The sequence below is a fragment of the Glycine max genome, chromosome 4 (assembly GCF_000004515.6).
Source record: "Glycine max cultivar Williams 82 chromosome 4, Glycine_max_v4.0, whole genome shotgun sequence".
Lineage (NCBI taxonomy): Eukaryota > Viridiplantae > Streptophyta > Magnoliopsida > Fabales > Fabaceae > Glycine > Glycine max.
The window spans coordinates 10,590,032-10,609,807 of NC_016091.4; the positions used below are offsets into that span (position 1 = coordinate 10,590,032).

At 32.5% G+C, this 19,776-nt stretch overlaps 1 protein-coding gene across 1 annotated transcript; it reads right to left on the bottom strand.

Moving 5' to 3' along the window:
* Nucleotides 1-18,434: 18,434 nt before the first annotated feature.
* On the bottom strand, nt 18,435-19,175 carry LOC106798474 (uncharacterized). The gene has a single exon (XM_014775068.1). It carries the CDS (start codon nt 19,173-19,175, stop codon nt 18,435-18,437), a length of 741 nt encoding a protein of 246 aa, XP_014630554.1.
* Between the last annotated feature and the right edge of the window lie 601 nt (nt 19,176-19,776).

Sequence of the window (19,776 nt, forward strand, 5' to 3'; positions counted from 1 at the left end):
GGTTTGTTGAGGTCATTGCTGTTCGAGCCAGTAATATCTACGATAGCCATAGCAGAACCGAAACCGTCTTAAAATTGTTCTAACAATAGTTTATGGCAAACTGAAAAAAAATTACTGGCTAAGTCACGGACAATGTCGCTTTCTCTAAGACGTTTCGTGGCACTGCCAAAAATTGTGCAAGCAGACTATCAACCACGACGTCCCCAGGATAAAACAGCCCAGATCATTGTATAAAATTCCCACTGCACTGAGGGAACCTTTTCTAGAATTACACCCTCTTGTATGACTTGAAAAGTCACTCTAAAAGGCAACCGAGAAATGTGACTTAAAAAGTCACTCTTAAAACCAACCGAAAAATATGACTTACAAAGTCACTCTTAAAGGCAACCAAAAAATATGACTTACAAAGTCACTCTTAAAGGCAACCAAAATATTAGAGCGACAGAAAGAAAGAGGGAGAAGTTTTCCGGAAATGCATCGGCTGAAATATGGGAGGGAGAAAGAAAAGTTGAGGAAATGCTTCTCAACTGGGGCAAGGAAAAAAGAATAAATGAGCTCTCTATATATAGGGAGTGAAACACTATTCAAGTGTTTATTCTGAGCGATGTGGGACTTGAAGCTTTTTTTTCTTTTTTTTTCCTTTCTTTTTTTTCAAACTTTCATATGTTCTAACAATCTCCCACTTGAAATTTGAAAAGAAGATTTTCGAGGATTTCATAAAAATTATATAATTCGTAAATATCTAACTTAATATTATAAAAATTTTAAACTACTTAATTATTCTTCTTTTGGACCTCTTTGGGTCCATCCTATCCGCGTATTAACTCTTGTTATTTTTTTTCTCTCTCTTCATATTTTAAAATGATTTTTGGACACCCAACATTAATCTTTCTCTTCTCTTTGTTCTATGATGCACATCACTCATCATACTTATAAGTGTTAACTAGCATGGAGAGATACATGCAACATTTTCCTAAGGTTTACAATCCAAGTATCCTGCTGGCTGAGGTGTGGACCCGCAGATATTTTAACCAACTAAAACAGTCATTCTATATTATCATCGCTGTGATAAAAAGGCAAGTGACTAAGAAATTGTTACCCTTGGATTTGGCAGTAGAGTAGAATATGAACCATAGGAACCAAACGTTGATCTGTCATTCTGATTCAGCATGCTTAGACCTGGCACTGAAGTTTGAGCCCTAGTACGATTCAACAATGGTAATAGTAATATTGTTAACATATATACTATAGCCTAGTTAATAAAAAAATGGCATGGCTAACTTGGGCATATATAATATTGTTAGCATCACATAGAAGAAAAATAAAATGCCAAATTGAAAAATATGATACCTTAAAAGACTTGCAAATTGAGGCGGCCATGTTGTTATCTTTTTATACCTTAAAAGGCTTAAACAATATATGATACCTTAATTAGGTCAGAAATAGTTTTTGCCAAAACTAAAACCAACTGATTATCCACTAAAAGCCGCCATGTTGTTATCTTGTTGATATCTTGTTATTTATGAACTGCTCATTGTCTTCTATAAATGAAGAGCTTAGAGTAGTGAAGAGAAGTAAGAGAGAAGTTTCTTCAAGAGAAAAGGACAACCTCCTAAAGGGAGCGAGGGACAAACCTCTCCAAAAATGAGAGAGAAATATTATAACACTCAACTTCCAACTTTCTTCTCATGATACATTTTAGGGGGATTTTTCATACTATGTTGAAAAACATAGGATAGGCTAAAAGAGAAGAGAAATTCAGAGTTCAGATCAGTATAGATGGATTTGATTGAATGTGCGAGAATTCTATTACTAATCATACAATGTGACTTGTATATAAGATTAAATACAACTAATTACCAACCAATTCTAATCATGTGTAACTAATTAATTCCAAACTAGGTATAGCATTTTGTAATCCTATCTCCAATATCTTATACTCCTTTCAAATATTACTATGTAATTATCCAATTGTTCTTGGGTGTCAATTATGTCCTAGGAATTTATAGCCTAATTTATACTACAGGACTATTTTTTTTATATGAAATAAACTAAGTTAGATTTTATAAAAATCTATTTTAAAAAATTAAACCTATCAAGTCGACCAAAAAAATAAAAATTTGTTAGTATTTATTATTGTATTAAAATCATATATTTATTTACTTTGTAATATTAAGTATTCATCTATATATAGTATCGAGTTTATGAACTTGTTGAAGGATATATTTACATCCTATTTAGAGACCCTATAACAAAAGAGACTTTTAAACAAGTTATCATGAAAGTTATATTAAATCTTAAAAATATATTTATATTATATTAACAAGATAGTTTTTTTTTAAAAAAAACAAATGAACAAATTAAGTAGTCTTGAATTTTATAAAGTTTAACCTAGTTATTTTCACCTGCTTTATGCCTTGAACAATACATGTTTTAATTTTCAAAATGTTTAATTATATTTTTAGTTCTACAAATTAAGAAATATGTTATTCTAACCTCAAATAAAAAAAATCATTTTGTACTACCTCAAGTATCTCAAATTTTTGCGGAGGGACTAAAAAAAGTTCAAATTTGAAGAATTAAAAGATACAAAATTTTATTTTGAAAGTAAAAAATAGACCTTTAAATTGAGGGACAAAAAGCATAATTAAAACTTTTTAAAATTAATAGTTGACGAGTGTTTTTTATTAGCCAATTAACCTTCTTAAAAATAGGTAAAAACCTACATAAATCTATAGAATGGGACAAACTGTTAAAATAATAAGTCAAACAAAATTCAAAGTTGGACTTAAAAGAAATTATGATAGATGATAAATCCAATTTGACTCAAGAATTTTTTTAAATAGATAAAATTTATTTAACAAATTTTTGTAAGTCCAACCTATTCCCATCTTTGAGAAACCAATTTAAAGAGGTTATATTGTTGTGTGTGTGAATTTCAAAGGGAATGTATGTAAGTAAAAGTATAATTTGTTAGAAATAATAATAGAATTAGAAAATAAAAAATTGTGAGTTACTATTAGAAGACGAATGAGTGTGAGTTAATAAGTATTAAGGGATATTATTTTTTGTAACTACTATGTATTGAAAGATTTATGACATTATGCTCATTTAGTGTCTTAATTGAATAATTATGTCATGCTTATGGGTTGCTCAGCTATAAATAAAGCATCAAACCATGTAGCCAAATGTACCAAATAAAGAAAATCTTCTCTATAATCTCTAGTCTTTTTTTTTTTTTCTAACAAAATGTCACTTAGTGACAAGCAATGGCAATGGCTTGAACTTGTTACAATTCTCTCGTCTTAAAAACGGGAATTATTATGGTTGTTGTCGTTGCATGAAGGCTTTGCTAGGTTCCTTAAGTTCCTAAGATGCTTGGGAGGTTGTGAGAAAGGTCATACACAACATGAAAATGAGGGTTCTTTGTCACAAAACAAGAAAAAGACTTTGTTGAATATGAAGAAGAAGGATCAATAAGCCCTTACCTTCATCTATCAAAGTTTAGATGAGGGCATGCTTGAAATGGTGTCCAATGCGTCCACCTCCAAAAAAGCTTGGAGATTTTGAGGTCATCCCTTGAAACTGTTGACAAGGTGAAAAAGGTGGGTCTACAAACTCTTCATGGAGAGTTTAAATCCTCGCGTATGAAAGAGTCCAAGTCAATTTCGAATTTTGACAATAGAGTGGTAATGGTTGTGAAACAAATGAACTATTGTGAGGAGAATTTGGAATTGAATAGTAAAAGGACATCGAGTCAATGGCTACAGACCAATTATTGGATTCACTTCAAGTATATGAAGAAAGGTTCAAAAAAGAAATGATGAGTCTTTGGAGAAAGTTCTTAAAGCCAAAGCTTCTTTGAAAGAAAATGAAGGAGAAAAAAAGTCAAAAAGGACATGGTCTTGGAAGAGGACGTGAACATGGCCAAGGAAGAAGAGATCGTGACAATTGTGATAATAATGAAAGAAGTTATCAGCCCACTAGAGGTTATGAAAGAGGAATAGGTAGAGATAATTTTGGAAGAACAAATGAAAGGAGGTATGATAAATCTAACATTGAATGTTTCAATATTGCCAAAAGTATGGTCATTTTTCATGGGAGTGCATGTAAAGCCAATATTGAATGCTATAATTGCCATAAGTATATATGGTCATTTTTCTTGGAAGTGTAAATCTAATGTTGAAGAAAAAGTCAATTTTGTTGATAAGAAAGAGGTGAAGGGAAATGTTTCTTTTGGTGATTCTTCCAAGGTGCAAAAGGATCAAGGATGTTTATTATATTTCTAAACTAAAAAGTAATCTTTTGAGTTTGGGCAACTTGTTGAAAATGAGTATGTAGCCCTCGTGAAAGGAATTATTTGTGGCTTAAAGATCAAAACTCTAATTTGATTGTCAAGGTTTTATGTTAAGAAATTGAATGGTTCACTTTGAGGATTAAGACCAATGAAGCAAAATGCTTAAAGGATAGCATAAAAGACGAAGCATGGTGTTAGCATATAAGATTTGACCACTTGAATTTTGGAGCACTCTAGACCTTGGGAGATAAGAATATAGTGAAGGGGATGCCTCACATCAACCATCCTAACCAATTGTGCGAAGCATGTCTCATTGGCAAACATACAAGAAAAAGTTTTCCCAAAGAAGAGCAAAGGTACCTCTCCAACTTGTGCACACCAATGTGTGTGGACCAATTGATCCTTCTTAATTTGGTTAACACATATATCTTTTGCTCTTTATTGATGATTTTAGTAGAAAGACTTGGGTATATTTCTTGAAGCAAAAATCTGAGGCTTTGTAAGTTTTACAAATTTTAAGGCTCTTGTAGAGAAGGAGAGCGGCTATGCAATCATGGCTCTAAGATCCGATAGAGAAGGAGAATTCACATCAAAAGAATTCAATGAGTTTTGTGAAAATAATGTGATTTGTTGCCTTCTAATGGTTCCTAGAACGTCATAACAAAATGGGTGGTGGAGAGAAAAAAAATATAACTATTCTTAATATGGCTAGATGTATGTTGAAAGCTTATTCTATGCCCAATGAGTTTTGGGCCAAAGCTATTTCATGTGCAGTTTATTTGTCTAACTGCTCTCCTAGAAAGAATATCAAAGGTTAAACACCTGAAGAAGCGTAGGGTGGAATGAAGCCAAGAGTTGATCATCTTAAAGTCTTTGGGAGCATTGCATATGCTCATGTGTTCGACCAAGGAAGATCCAAGCTTGATGATATGAGTGTGAAGCATGTGTTCATTAGTTATAATGCAAGTTCAAAAGGCTACAAGTTATACAATCCAATCAATGGGAAGATTGTTGTAAGCAAATAATGTAGAATTTGATAAAAAAGAGACATGAAATTGGGAGAAAGAAAAAGACACCTATGATTTCTTTCCTTATTTTGGAAAAAATGATGAAGAAGTGGCAGCACCAAATGAGTTTTTGTACTCCACCTCCTTCACCAACTCATTCAATTCGTGAAACATCATCTTTCGAAGGGAGCTCAAGTGAAAGACCAAAAGACCAAGAAAAATGAGAAGCCTTCAAGACATACATGATGAAACTGAAATTATAAATGATTTATTTTGCCTTTTTGTTGACAATGAGTTTTTCACTTTTGAAGAAGCTATGGAAGACAAAAGGTGGAGACAAGCCATGGAGGAAGAAATTAATATCATCAAGAAAAATGACACTTGGGAGTTATCAAAACTTCCTAAGAATCATGAAGCAATATGAGTCAAATGAATGTTCAAGTTTAAGAAAAAGATTGCCAAAAAAGAAAGAAGTGGAGTTATTTATTGTAAGACAAAAAATCAAGTGGTATATATTTTTACTAAGCCCCTCAAGTTCAAAGATATTAGAAGATTGAGAGCAAGACTTGAAGTGCAGAAAATTAATTGAGGATTTTCTAATTAAGGGGGATGTTAGAAATAATAATAGTTATTGGAAAATAAAGGATTGTGAGTTACTATTAGAAGATGAATGGGTGTGAGTTAATAAGAATTAAGGGACATTATTTTTTGTTATCAATGTATTGAAAGGGTCATGACATTATGTCCATTTAGTGCCTTAATTGAATAATTATGTAATGCTTATGGATTACTGTACTATAAATAGAGCACCAAATCACGTAACCAAGTATACCAAATAAAGAGAATCTTCTCTAAAATTTATAGTTTCTTCTCTTTTTGTAACAAAATGTATGTTTTATAGCAGAAAAAATATAATAAACAAAGAAGAAGAGAGACAATACATATGTGAAGAAAATAGAATGATTTTATTCTGAATCAAATTATTCTGAGCAGTAATACAATAAATAGCAAAACAGAAACTAATCAAATAACAAGATTTTTGCAAAATAGAAAATTAAAACTGACTTGCTCCTAAAGTATAGGAACCACTTATTGACTAGGTTAATCCATAACTAAAACAAAGAAAAACAAACAAAATATGCAGTTACAAAAGTAATTTAAAAAAATTTAAACACTCCTCCTTGCTTTAGGAATTGCATACTCCAATTCTCTGCCTAAAGAGTTCAAATTTGTTGTTAGGTAGTAGCTTTGTAAACATATCAACCAGTTGATCTTCAGACTTGCAATAAATTAAGTTCATTTCTCCACTTTGCTGCATCTCTCTCAAAATTAAATAGATCTTGATGTTAAAATGTTTAGTCTTCCCATGACACATTGGATTGTTTGCAATAGCAATAGCTACCTTCCAGTTTTGTTCTTTTGCTACAAAAATAAATCACATAGAATCTTCTTCAACTATAAAGCTTGATTTACCGTTGTTGTTGCTGCTATGAATTCAGCCTCAGCAGTGGGTTATGCTATAATCTCTTGCTTCTTTGTGCACCATGAGAAAACTCCTGAGCCTAGGGTGAAACAGTATCCTGAAGTGCTCTTCATGTCATCAACGGATCTAGCCCAATCACTATCAGAGAATCCATACAACTTGAATTCTTGACACTTCTCAAATTTGACACCATAATCAATAGTGCCCTTAACATACCTCAATATTCTCTTTGTTGCTTTTAAATGCATTTCACTTGCACAATGCATAAAATGAGACAAGAGACTTACAACAAATAGAATGTTTGGCCTTGTTGCAGTGAGATACATTAGACATCCAATCAAGCTCCTATAATATCCTTTATCAATTTTATCAGCACCATCTTCCTTGTTGAACTTCTCCTTCTCATGCAACATGCATCTAGCCATCTCCATCACCGATCTGTTTCTCCTTTCACTAACCCCATTTTGCTTTGGAGTGTAGGAGGCTGTGAGTTGATGTTCAATTCCAGCTTCTTCACAAAATTGATTAAATTTTGTTGATGTATACTCTTTCCCATTGTCAGATCTTAGACATTGAATCTTGCAACCACTTTGAGTTTCCACCATTTTCTTGAACTTCACAAATACTTCAGCCACTTCATGCTTCAATTTCAAGAAAAAAATCCAGCACATTCTTGTAAAGTCATCTATGAAAAGAATAAAGTAGAGACTACCTTGTAGTGATGATGTTCTTTGAGGTCCTGCCACATCATTGTGAACTAGCTGCAACTTTTGAGAGGCTCTCCAAGATTATTTGGGGAATGATTTTCTGTTTTGTTTTTTACCAAATTGACAAGCATTACAGTTTGGCAAACTATCAGAAAGTATTGGTAGACCTTTTGACATGTCCCTTTTTTTTCATGTTTAGCATTCTTTCAAGATGCTAATGAACAAATCTCTTGTGCTAGAGTTCCATGGGTGTGACTTGAGTGAAATAGGTTGCATGCTCCTCCTTTGTTGGATCAAATGAGAAACTTTTACCTCTCATTTTAACCCTTAGAACTTTCCGGTCAGCAATGTCATAGATAAGGCAGTGTTGATGTTCAAAGGATACTTTAAATCCCTTTTTAACAACTGACCTACACTTAGCAAGCTTTAATCAATGTTAGGTACATAAAGAACATCTGATATTATTTTGGTACCTAAACACATTGAAATTGCAATGGTTCCTTTTCCTTTTGCAAAAATATAGCCACCATTCCAAATTCTAACCTTTGAGACATTAGTTGGCTTCAAATCCTTGAATAGAGTCTTATCATATGTCATGTGGTTTGTACAACCACTATCAATCAACCAACATTTAGATCTACTCCTCATTGAATAACATGTTGTAGCAAAAATATAATCTTCTTCCTCCTGCTCAACAACTTAGGCATTCACTTTATGCTGCTGAAATTTGCTTCTACAAATTATAGCTTCGTGCCCAAGTTGATTGCACTTGCTGCACTTTGCGTCTGGTTGTTTCCAACATTTGTATGGTGGGTGACCCAATTTTCCGCAATGCTTACAAGGTGAATAATTTTCTTTTTACCCTTACCTTTGTTTTGGTTGTTTGCACTATCTTCATTGCTTGTTGGCTGGTTCTTCTTGACATATTTCTTTCTACTGGATTTAGCATGATGGTGCTTGACTGGTAAAGCACCTTCAACTACATTGTCTCGTCTCATCAACCTCTGTTGCTCTTGGGACTGCATAGCACTTACAAGTTCTGCCAATGTAATCTTTTACAGATCCTTAGTATTTTCCAATGAAGCAATAGAACATGATGGTGCTTGGCTGGTAAAGCACCTTCAACTACATTGTCTCATCTCATCAACCTCCGTTGCTCTTAGGACCGCATAGCACTTACAAGTTCTGCCAATGTAATCTTTGACAGATCCTTAGTATTTTCCAATGAAGCAATAGAAACTTCAAATTTTTCAGGGGCAGTCACCAGTATTAATTCTGAACTATTCTTGAATTAGAAAATTCAGAATCTAGCAACCTCACCTTGTTAGCAATGCTAAGAAGTTTGTTTGCATACTCCTTGATTGTTTCAGACTCCTTCATTTTTTGCATCTCAAATTGTCTAATCAGATTCATGGCTTGCATTCCCTTGATCCTTTCATCTCCTTCATATTCATCCTTGAGGAAATTCCAGATTTCAAATGTTGATTTGATTGTCATGATTCTGGTGAAAATGTCTTGTGAAACAACAACAAACAAGGTAGCCTTTGCCTTTGACTTTCTAATTTTCCTCTCCATTTGATTTTTAATCTGAGTCATAGTTAGATTGGCTAGTAAAGGAAGAATTTCATAGTCTTCCTCAATAGCTTCCCAGAGATCATTTGCCTCTAGAGGAGTCTCCATTCTTGCTACCTGGATGTGATAATTATCACCATCAAACATAGGCGGTGCTAGTGTTGTGTAAAGAGTTTCAGAATCCATCTATTTGATGAATTGAAGCAAAGTTTATAGGCTTTGTTTTTTTTGTGTGTGTGTGTGTGTGGGTTGTACTGGGCTCACTCAGAGATCCATCTAAGTCAAAAGCTCTTGATACCAATTGTAAATTTTATAGCAGAAAAAAATATAATAAATAATGAAGAGAGACAATACGTATGTGGAGGAAATAGAATGATTTTATTCTGAATCAAATTGTTCTAAGCAGCAATACAATAAATAGAAAAATAGAAACTAATCACATAACAAGATTTCAGCAAAACAAAAAATTAAAATTGACTTGCTCCTAAAGTATAGGAATTACTTATTGACTTGGCTAATCCATAACTAAAACAAAGAAAAACAAACAAAATATGCCGATACAAAAGTAATTTAAACAAATTTGAACACAAAATTTACCTTGGGGAATTCCATGCACTAGGAGGGATGATGCCATGGTTGTTGAGAGCAAATACCGGGGAAGTTTGGTTAGTCGTGAAATGTCCATTTGTTGTCCCACTCAATGCTCCTGCCTGCACCTGCTTATGAGTTATGATCAACAACAACAATAATGTCAACTTTGGTTTGCAAAACATGGTCCATGTAGAACAGCCATAGTAATGGAACAAGTATATAAGGATGCTTACATTCACAGGGTTTTGCTGAAAAAAAGGTGGATAAGAGCAAGATTGTGCATTGATTTCGTTGAAATTTTGGTTTGCTAACATATTTGAAACCAACAGTTGATTGCTTGTGTTGTTCTCGTTGACCTGACTGAGTTCGGGCGTTCTACATCACGGGAAAGTAGGCAAGAAAAACACATCTCTAAAACTTGTTATAAAGGATGGAATAATGACTTCGCAATTTGTGAAATATGGTAGGAAGACCTACAGAGGTAGATTATTTTTTTGCATGAGAGGATATTGATTGTAGTAGTTCATCGGGGTGGTGATATCTTGGGCTTGAACCGATGAACTTGCTCCTTCTGAGATCAATCCCACCTAATTAATCAAATCAAATGTTACACAATTTAATTGTAGAGATTGCCCATTGTGGTAAAGTTATTTGCAAATGTAAGTGTCTTGCTCGCTTGGGGTATATATACATATATGAAGACACATAATCATCAGATATATGAGATACCTGTTGAATGTAATGCATTAATATAGAATAGCCGGTTTTCAACTAATAATATGTATGATTTAAAATTACGGTTCACAATTACAATTATGATGGTTAAATCAGCAACTGCATTGTGACTGCATTAATCCCATTGTTATACAATTTTTTACAATATCAATGATTGTGACAAAACTACAACCGCAATTTAGAACCATGTGTATATGCCATATTAATATTGGACAAACACCTACTTATATTTCAATACTCGGTAAGCGTACAAGTCAAATGCATATCAATGAAGGCAAAGTATTTGACAATTTTTAATTCAATTCCTAACTTATATTTATTTTTTAAACTAAGTCCCTAAAGCTGGGACTTCAGTATAAAAAACTGATACAAACATAAGGGATTTAATTTAAAAATAAATACAGATTCAAGAACTTAATTAAAACAAAAAAAATCAGAAATCTAATTAAAAATTTAATAAAAGTTCAGAAATATTAGTTTTGGTATTATCTTTGTAACATTCTTTTTTTATTCTGTATATCTTATAAGAGGAAATTAGCTTACTGAGGTTCACATGATATTTTATGTAGTAATAATAATAATAATATGTTAAAACAAAAGATTAAAAAAAGTATTCATAATATTTTTTTCTTAAAATGCGATTTGGTATTTAATAAGGAAATATATCTAATGAGATAACCATTTTTATATGAAAATGAGAAGAATGAATGTGTAATACAATCTCAAATATGAATAGTAAAAATTTCATATTATGTGATATTTAAAAAAATCACATACTTTATTTATTTTAACATTGGCCATAAACCTTTAAATAATTGCCATAATAAGATCTAATAATAAATATTTATTCTTTACTCTCTAATATAAGAAAATACTTTTCTCTATTGTTAGTACTAATTGCATAATTAACTCAAAAAATGGAACAGGAAAGAATAAAGGTGATAGTTTTTACATTGGGTTCATTCACTTGCTGCGGAACATTAGTGGGGAAGTCTGGCAATGTAGCTGAGACATTGCAAAGGATTTTCACCATAGACCAATCAAATCCCATATCTAGATCCCCATGTCCATCTCCAAGTTTATGAAAAAAATTAAAAAAGGAAAAATCAGTCAAAAGAATAAAGTAATAAAATATATCTATTCTTCGATTTTTTCTCCTAAGAAAGGGAGGTGCATAGTCTTATAATCATCTCATCGAGGTTGAGTTATAAAGGATTTATTTATTACATACAATTCATTTGATTAATCAATAACCAATGAATTTATTCTTATCCTAAATATATCGGACTATTTTGAAAAAATAATAAATGTCATAGTAATAATCCCTTATCAACTTGAAGCGAAGGCAATATATACAAGTGGGAAAAAAATGTGAATTTTCATAAATCTTAATTGATAATTAATTCAATTTTTATCCTATTCTTATCTCATATTAAAGCTCTTTTTATCTTATATCAAACTGATCACAGGAAAACCTTTTGTACACATTTTTCTACTATCTATGTTTTTTATTTAAATATGTACATGTCACTATTTCATTAATTATACATATTAAGAGCTCACCTTGAATACATTGTACTAAAGTAATTCCCTAATATATATAAAACAATTATGTTCGTGACCAAAATGGAGCTTATACAACTCGAAAACCACCAGCAGCTAAGGCTGAATAAATTGATTTTACAGGGTTGTGTCTTTAGAAAGAAAAAAAAATGTGGTTATTGCTTAAATCAAAACCAGAGACACTCCATCGCTGAGATGAGAAAGTATCCCGTAAACTATAGTTGGCCCTAGGGACAGTGTACAATAGCCACTGCACCATATCATATTCATATGATAACTATAATTAAGCTCACATAACAAATAGGAGAAAATGGCTCACCACTTCTGATTCCAATTTGTCCCAATTTCCATTAATTGATATACCTATATATTTCAGAGAGAATGAATGGCATGGTACAATAAAAAAATGGTGAAATAAAACATATTTTGTGTAAGTGGTTTCATAATGAAAAGTATTAGAACTAATATTTTGTTTGTCAGATGTGATTTCAATAAAAATACAGATGTCGAGTTATTGTCAAGATAAAATTAATTTTGGCTCTAAATCTCAATTTAACTAAAAGTGATAAAACAAAATTATCTTAGGTTGAAAAAATTACACAAAGAGTGGATTTCACTTCATTGTGAGAGAATAATGAAAATTGATTTTGACTTTAGTCTAATTAACTTGATTTTTTTAAAAAAATAAATATGTTTGGATGTTGTCAGGTAAAATTGATTATGCCTAAAAACCTTAATTTGATTGGAAGTATAAAAAAAAAGAGTAACATTTGCTTTGGATTGAAAAATTTACACCAAGTGTTATAGCAAAATTGCTTTAAAGATAAAAAAAATCAAACATAAATTGCTTCACATAAAAAATAATTTTAATCAAAATTAATTTTACAAAATCAGTTTTATTTAAAATCAATTTTACAAGCATCAATCCAATCACACAACTTTATATTAAGAAATGTATTTAGAATTAAAAAAAAAATCCTAAAATCTCAAAATCAATTTCATGGTTTGGTGATGAATAGCCAAATATCATGGTGTCACCATATATATATAAATAAAAGACAATACAATGTTGATGTGAGTGTGAACATGAAAAGAGAAACTAATTGTGTTTAATGCAGTGTCACTTCAAACACATACAATTCAAAATTAATTTTACAAACAATCTCCGAAACATATATCTAATTGTAAAACATACACTCAACGAGAGTATACAAGCAAAAGATAATTAGATCCTTACTCATATGATTTTCAATGGAACAAGAATTTTTACTTTGCTCAAATTATCATGAAATTAGGGTTGTTTTTCCTATCATGGGAAAAAATTACCTTTGTTAAGAATTTCTAGCTCAGAAAATAGATGTGCCGATTTTAATCCTGCAAACAAGAATCCTCGTAAATGAGTTAAGAAATATATGTGCGACTCAACAAAATACAATTATACCAATCAAAATTGATAAAATGATAACAAGACAGCGCAATCCCTTTTGAGCATATCATGTCTCTCAAGAGAGGGGAAAATGTTTTCAGTAAGTCGTTGATAACAAGATAGAAATAATTATTATGGACATAAATTTCCCACCCTAAAAATCAACAAAATCAGAAAAATAAAAATCTTGTTGTGTGTGTGTGAAAGTAAGAAGTGATCGAAAGAACAAACAAATATAATTTCAATCAAGAGATACAGAAGGAGCTTACGAAAGAGATAGAAAAATTAAACATATGACTATGGGGGCTCAGAGCTCAAGCTGCGCAAAACTTATACAATGAGAGTTTAGGGTGTGAAGTCCTTGAAGTTTGTCCTTTATTAAAAACAAAATAATGTGCAAAACGGCCACCAGTATAAAGGGTTAATCCAACTCATATTTTTGTTCATGTAATACTTTTCAGATAGCAAATTAGGAAAGAAGTTTTGGAATAAAAAAAGTTGCATAAATTAAACTATGCAAGCTTTAGTCATGTGACGTGTAAGAGTTGTTGGTAAATATTTGTGTTTTAATTTAAAATTTATAAATATATATTAATTCTATTTTATAAAATAAAATATTTATTTTAGATTTTCTTAAGATTTTGTTTTAATGAGTCAACTAGTTTGTTAGATTTGTTTTGACAACTGGAGGTTAGTTTCCAACGGTCATATTTCCAACGGTCATATTTTGTTTGTTGCTTAAGGTGACCTGTGCCTATATATTCTCTTTCTTCCTTTCTAAAAAAAAACATGACAGAGCTACAGTCTCGTCTCTTTCTCCCAAAATTTTCTATTTCTTTTATTATAAAATAATTTATTTCTTGAGAGTAAGAGCATTGGTGTTCATAAGGTTTGGGGATCCTTTTGCTGCACACGATCAGAATCAACGGGTTGTCGTATCTTGGGAGAGGAACGCAATCAAAATTTCTTACCCGTGCAGTGGGGGCGTTTTCTCTCTAAGGATAGCGTTTACGCGCTTCAACCCAGGCTATTTAATTCTTTCCCTTGATTTAATTTTTTCCTTGTGCTCATTGTATGATATAATGCATTATTTATGTGTTGTCAATTAAATTTATTTTGCTACTGTTATTTTATTATTTAATTCAAGATTGTGCATCTTCTTCATATTTATTTTCCTTCATTTTTATTTTATTTTCTAACAAGAGTATGAATGGGGATTTGAATGGGGATTCACACAAGTAGTTAAAGATTTAATATGAACTTATACTTATTTATGGGTGTGTGTGAATCTCTCATAATCCACTTTCTTCACTTGGTGGACAACCAGCTTCTCCAAGAAAATATTTTGATGTGTTACAAGAAAGTTTGCTATTATAGTGGGCTAAAAGTTTATTGTACTAGCGAAAACCCACTCTAAATCGATGGCTTACAATGGATCAAAAGTTCATTGGTAAGTTTTATCAACGACCCCAAAAAAGTTCTTTGTAATAGGATGAGTTCAGCCCACTATAACTCGACGATAATATAGTGAGTTTAGTCGTCAATAATTTGACTATCGATAATATAGAGAGCTTAACCGTTAATAAATGATGAATAAAAGTGGACATGAACGAGAATGTATAATAAATTACAATAGGTTAAAGTGTCTGTATTACAATAGAATTTTTTACTATTCATTAAACCCTTGCAATACAAATGACTTAGCCCATTGTAATTATCTATTTTTAAAAAAAAAAATATAAAATTACTAGTACCTAGAAATATATATATATATATATATATATATATATATATATATTAATTTTACATACAAATATAATTTAAAAATAATACTTGTTTGTACATAAAATTAATCCATAATATAAATTATTTCATTTTCACAACTTAAATCCTTTAAAAAATTATAATACATAGAACCATGTGTGAAACAAATATATAAACAAACAACACAACCACACATATATATCACAACACTGATAGGATGACAACTTAATATATTTCCTTAATTAGTTCAAAGGCCAATATTTCAAAAACAACGCTATAAAGAATATCAACACATTGAGTTCTCATATTCACTTGAATCATAATCGTATACTTATAGCATCTTTTACTGTCTTCTTTTCATTTTTTTCTTCTAATTTTCTCTTTGTTACAACTAGCGGCGAGACCCACACAATTATTTTAAGAAAAATCAAAAAGAAAAAAGATAAAATAATCTTTTGTCCAAGTCCAACCAACACATGATGACATTTGGAACTGAATCATTTTTGCTTATATACATATATGGAATATTCATGTCAATTTTGGAATGTAGGTTTACCATTTTGCTAATTTTATTTAGAGGTAAGGATTCAAGTCCACGTACATGGACAAGCAGATGACTTCACAAAACATTCCTTCATAAGATGAATTTATTTAAGGAAAAGTAATAGAGACTTAACAAATAAGAATTTGTGATAAATAATCTTATACATGCACTACACTCTACTAGAAATTAAGCTTTCTACATCGGTTATTTGGCCCTTTCTACATCAGTTATGAGCCGTTGTTGTAGCAGGAGTCGTTGAAAACCCACACTTTACAACGACGGTTGGTGGACCGATGTAAAAAGACATGGATACAAAGACGGGTCTCAAATCAGAGCCGCCTTAGAATGATGCACATTCTAAGTCAGTTTTAAAGACAAAACCGATGTAGAATGGTGAGAAATCTACATTGGTTTTCTGTCAACCGATGTAGAATTAAGCCATTATGGGCACTTTCTACATTGATTGTTGGGTACGACTGTCTTAGTATGTTGAGATATCTACATCAGTTTTTATCCAACCGATGGAGAATGCTGCCCATAATGGCTTAATTCTATATCAGTTGACCGTCTTAGTATGTTGAGGGATCTACATCGGTTGTCAAACAACCGATGTAGAATGTGTGTGTGTCTTTTTTTTTTTTTTATGGAATTCAAGCCGTAATGATATATACAAATACCAAAACATGTCTCATGTGAGACTTAATTTATAAATCCTAGTGAAATTTCAACAATCAACCATGTTAATAACTTAAAATTACATCATTAAAATAGCAAGTCATTATAAAATTCCTAACTAAATTGATCAAATTGATATCACAGATGAGTATCTAATTCAGCAATTCCTATCTCAAAATTTGGACTAGGTCCAGCAAAAATGTCGTGGAAAACCATAAACAAAATTATAAATAAAAATAAGTACCAATCCTCGGCATCTTGAATCTAGATGTTGAAGTTGAATCCAAATCAGAAGCCTCAGCAGCTAACTACTTGATACTGTCATTCATGATACCAGCAGAAGTTACAACATTCAAGGGTGTTGCATTGGTGTAGTGCTTCGCCAACAATAGCTCTCACTACTAAAAAAATAGCTTTCTACATCGCCCAATTAACATCGGTTATAGCTAAAACCGATGTTAAAGAAAGCGCGGTGGCATTTTTGTAAATAAGTAGACTTAGTTAACATCGTTTTTTCCAAAACCGATGTTAACTACTCCATAGTAACATCTGTTATTTTAATAACCGATGTTATTATGGAGTAGTTAACATCGGTTTTTCCAAAACCAATGTTAGTATGCCATTATTAACATCGATTTTGTAAAAACTGATGTTATCGAGTCGATGTTAACATCGGTTTTATTATAACCGATGTTACGTAGTTGATGTTAACATCGGTTAATTATAAAAAACCGATGTTGTTATCATTATAAATTAAACTTCTGAAATTGCACAACCCGCGCTTGAACCCTATCGTTCTTCTTCTTTCTCCTTGCGCTTGAACCCTATCGTTCTTCTTCTTTCTCCTTGTGTCAAAGTCGCTTGTGCTTCTGTGAATGCAACCACATTGTGGAGATCGTGTTTGTGGAGATTGTCTTTGCCACTTATCCATTGAGGTACGTCCTTTGGTTTTAACATTAGGCGTTTGTCGTTTTAACCCAGGGCTTTATTGTTGTTTCTCCTTCTGCCTGAGTTTGTGTTTGTCACAAACTGGGCTGCGATTCCGTGACTGCAACCACATTGTCGAGTTGGCGTTTGTGGAGTTCATGTCTGCGCTTCCATCGAAGGTATGTCTCTGTTGTATGTTAATGATGAAAATCCATTGTTCAATGGTCTGTCTCTGTTTTGATGTTTCGAAACCCTAGTTAGGCACAAAGGGTTAATCGTAACTGAATGTGTAGTGATTTAGGACTATATGTAACTGCCTTAAGCAGTTATTGCAGAATAAATTATGGAGTAACAACAAGGGGGGTTAGGCAGTTTTTAGTGGGTTTTCAGGAAGGGAGACATGAGGCTGTCAAATTTACATAGAGGGTTTCAGGGACAAAGCTTTGATTTACACAGAGGGTTTCAGGGACAAAACTTTGAATTGTATATTGAATTTTATCCAAATTTTTGACAAGTCATTGTTACTTCCATGAATATTGATATTGTATCATGCTTAATTATATGCATTTGCTTATTCTGATCATTGTGTGTTGTGTGATTATTTCTTCCATGCAAGTACATGATTCCTATTTGTTGTGAGAGTGAAATGATGGGCAGCAGCACCAACTGAGGTGAGTTTATATTTCCTTTTTTTTGTCTTTATCTTTGTTAGTTTGTTATATATTTTTTATTTTATATGTTTGAGTTTTAAATGTGTAAAAAATAGAAATGGAAAGGTCTGCTGATTGCTTAGGAATTCCTTGCTCTTTCATGGCATTCCTTTTGAACCTCAAAAGGTGCTTATGATGGCCTTTGGTTAAATTTCTGATTATATGTATTGGGGTCCTTGTGCTGGGTTATTGTTGGGTTTGTTTTGGTTTCTGGAAGGTGGCACTTTTGTGTCTTTTTTTTATTTTTTTTGGAAGGCAAACATAGATATATATATTATTAATAATATCAAATCAGTACCAGAAGTATTGATGAATTACACATAATTACATGACACTTAGAGTGTTTCCTCCCAACCCAAACAAACCCTCCAATAATCCACTACAAAGGATAAAATATCCAACCCAAACAGATAGTCAATATACCCAGCCCATATCAACTAAAATAAGCCACAAGGTTAGAAGACCATTGGTTGAAAGAAAACCTGAAGTGTTTCTCTCTGGTCTTTAACCATGACCAATTGAGGAATAAAGCATCATCCATCACTTTAGATGGTTGAAAGTGATTACCCTCGAAAACCACCTGGTTTCTATGCTTCCATATAGAGTTAGTCAGAGCTACCCACCATCCATATCGATGAGATTGATTTTTCCCTATGACATAGCCCTCACAGAATTGAATAAAGTGTGCTGCTGGAGATGATGCAATGGGGCCAACCATCTGATTCCAACTCATAGATTCCCACCACAGCCCTAAGGTCATTTCACAATTGAAGAACAAATGATCCACCTCCTCTTGAGCATTCCCACACAGAGGGCATGAAGTATCCTGCTTCTGCACATTTCTTCGAAGGAGATTTCTTCTAGTGGGCAGTCTATCTAGGATAAGTCTCCATGAGAAAATCACAGCCCTTGGGGGTACATTCAGATTCCATACAATCTTCAGGATGTTGGCCTCCATAATTGGGGTGGTGGTCTTCAAAAGTCTGTAAGCTGACTTAGTAGAATATATACCACTGCGATCAGCTTTCCAAACCTGAATATCCTGCATATGAGGCTGGATTTGAATGTCAGTAATTGCTTCCATGAATGTCACAGTTGTATGTTGCTCATAGTCAAATAAATTTCTTCTCCACTTTAAGTCCCAACACCACTTTCCTTGGGAAAAGATTCCCATGTTGGATATGGTACTGTTCTGCTGATCACTAATCAGGAATAGCTGATTGAATTGCTGTTCAAGTTTATAATCTTCCCCCAACCAATTATCTTTCCATAATTTTATTTTTTCTCCTCCTCCCACCTTCCATACCATCTACTGCTGAATAATACTGAACTCAGGCTGTTGATATAACTTTCGAAGATCCCTCCACCAATGAGACTGCCAAGATTTATCCCTCCCACTGCTAAGATCTGACCATCCACCATATTTAGACATTAAGATTCTAACCCACAACTGATTATGATTAGAAGATAAAGCCCATATCCATGTACCCATCAGAGCTGTATTGAATTTAGAAATATCTTTGACTCCTAGACCCCCTTCCTCCTTAGAGAGACAAACTACTTCCCATTTCACCCAAGGGATTTTTTTATGCCCTTGAACACCCCCCCACAGGAAGTTCCTTTGCAAGGAGACAAGTTTGAGAGCTATTCTTCGAGGAAGCTTGAAAAAAGATAAGGTATAAATAGGGAGGGCAGTGAGGACAGAATTGATGAGAGTAACCTTTCCAGCCATAGATAAAATTTTCTGGTTCCATTTAGACAGCTTCTCTTCATAT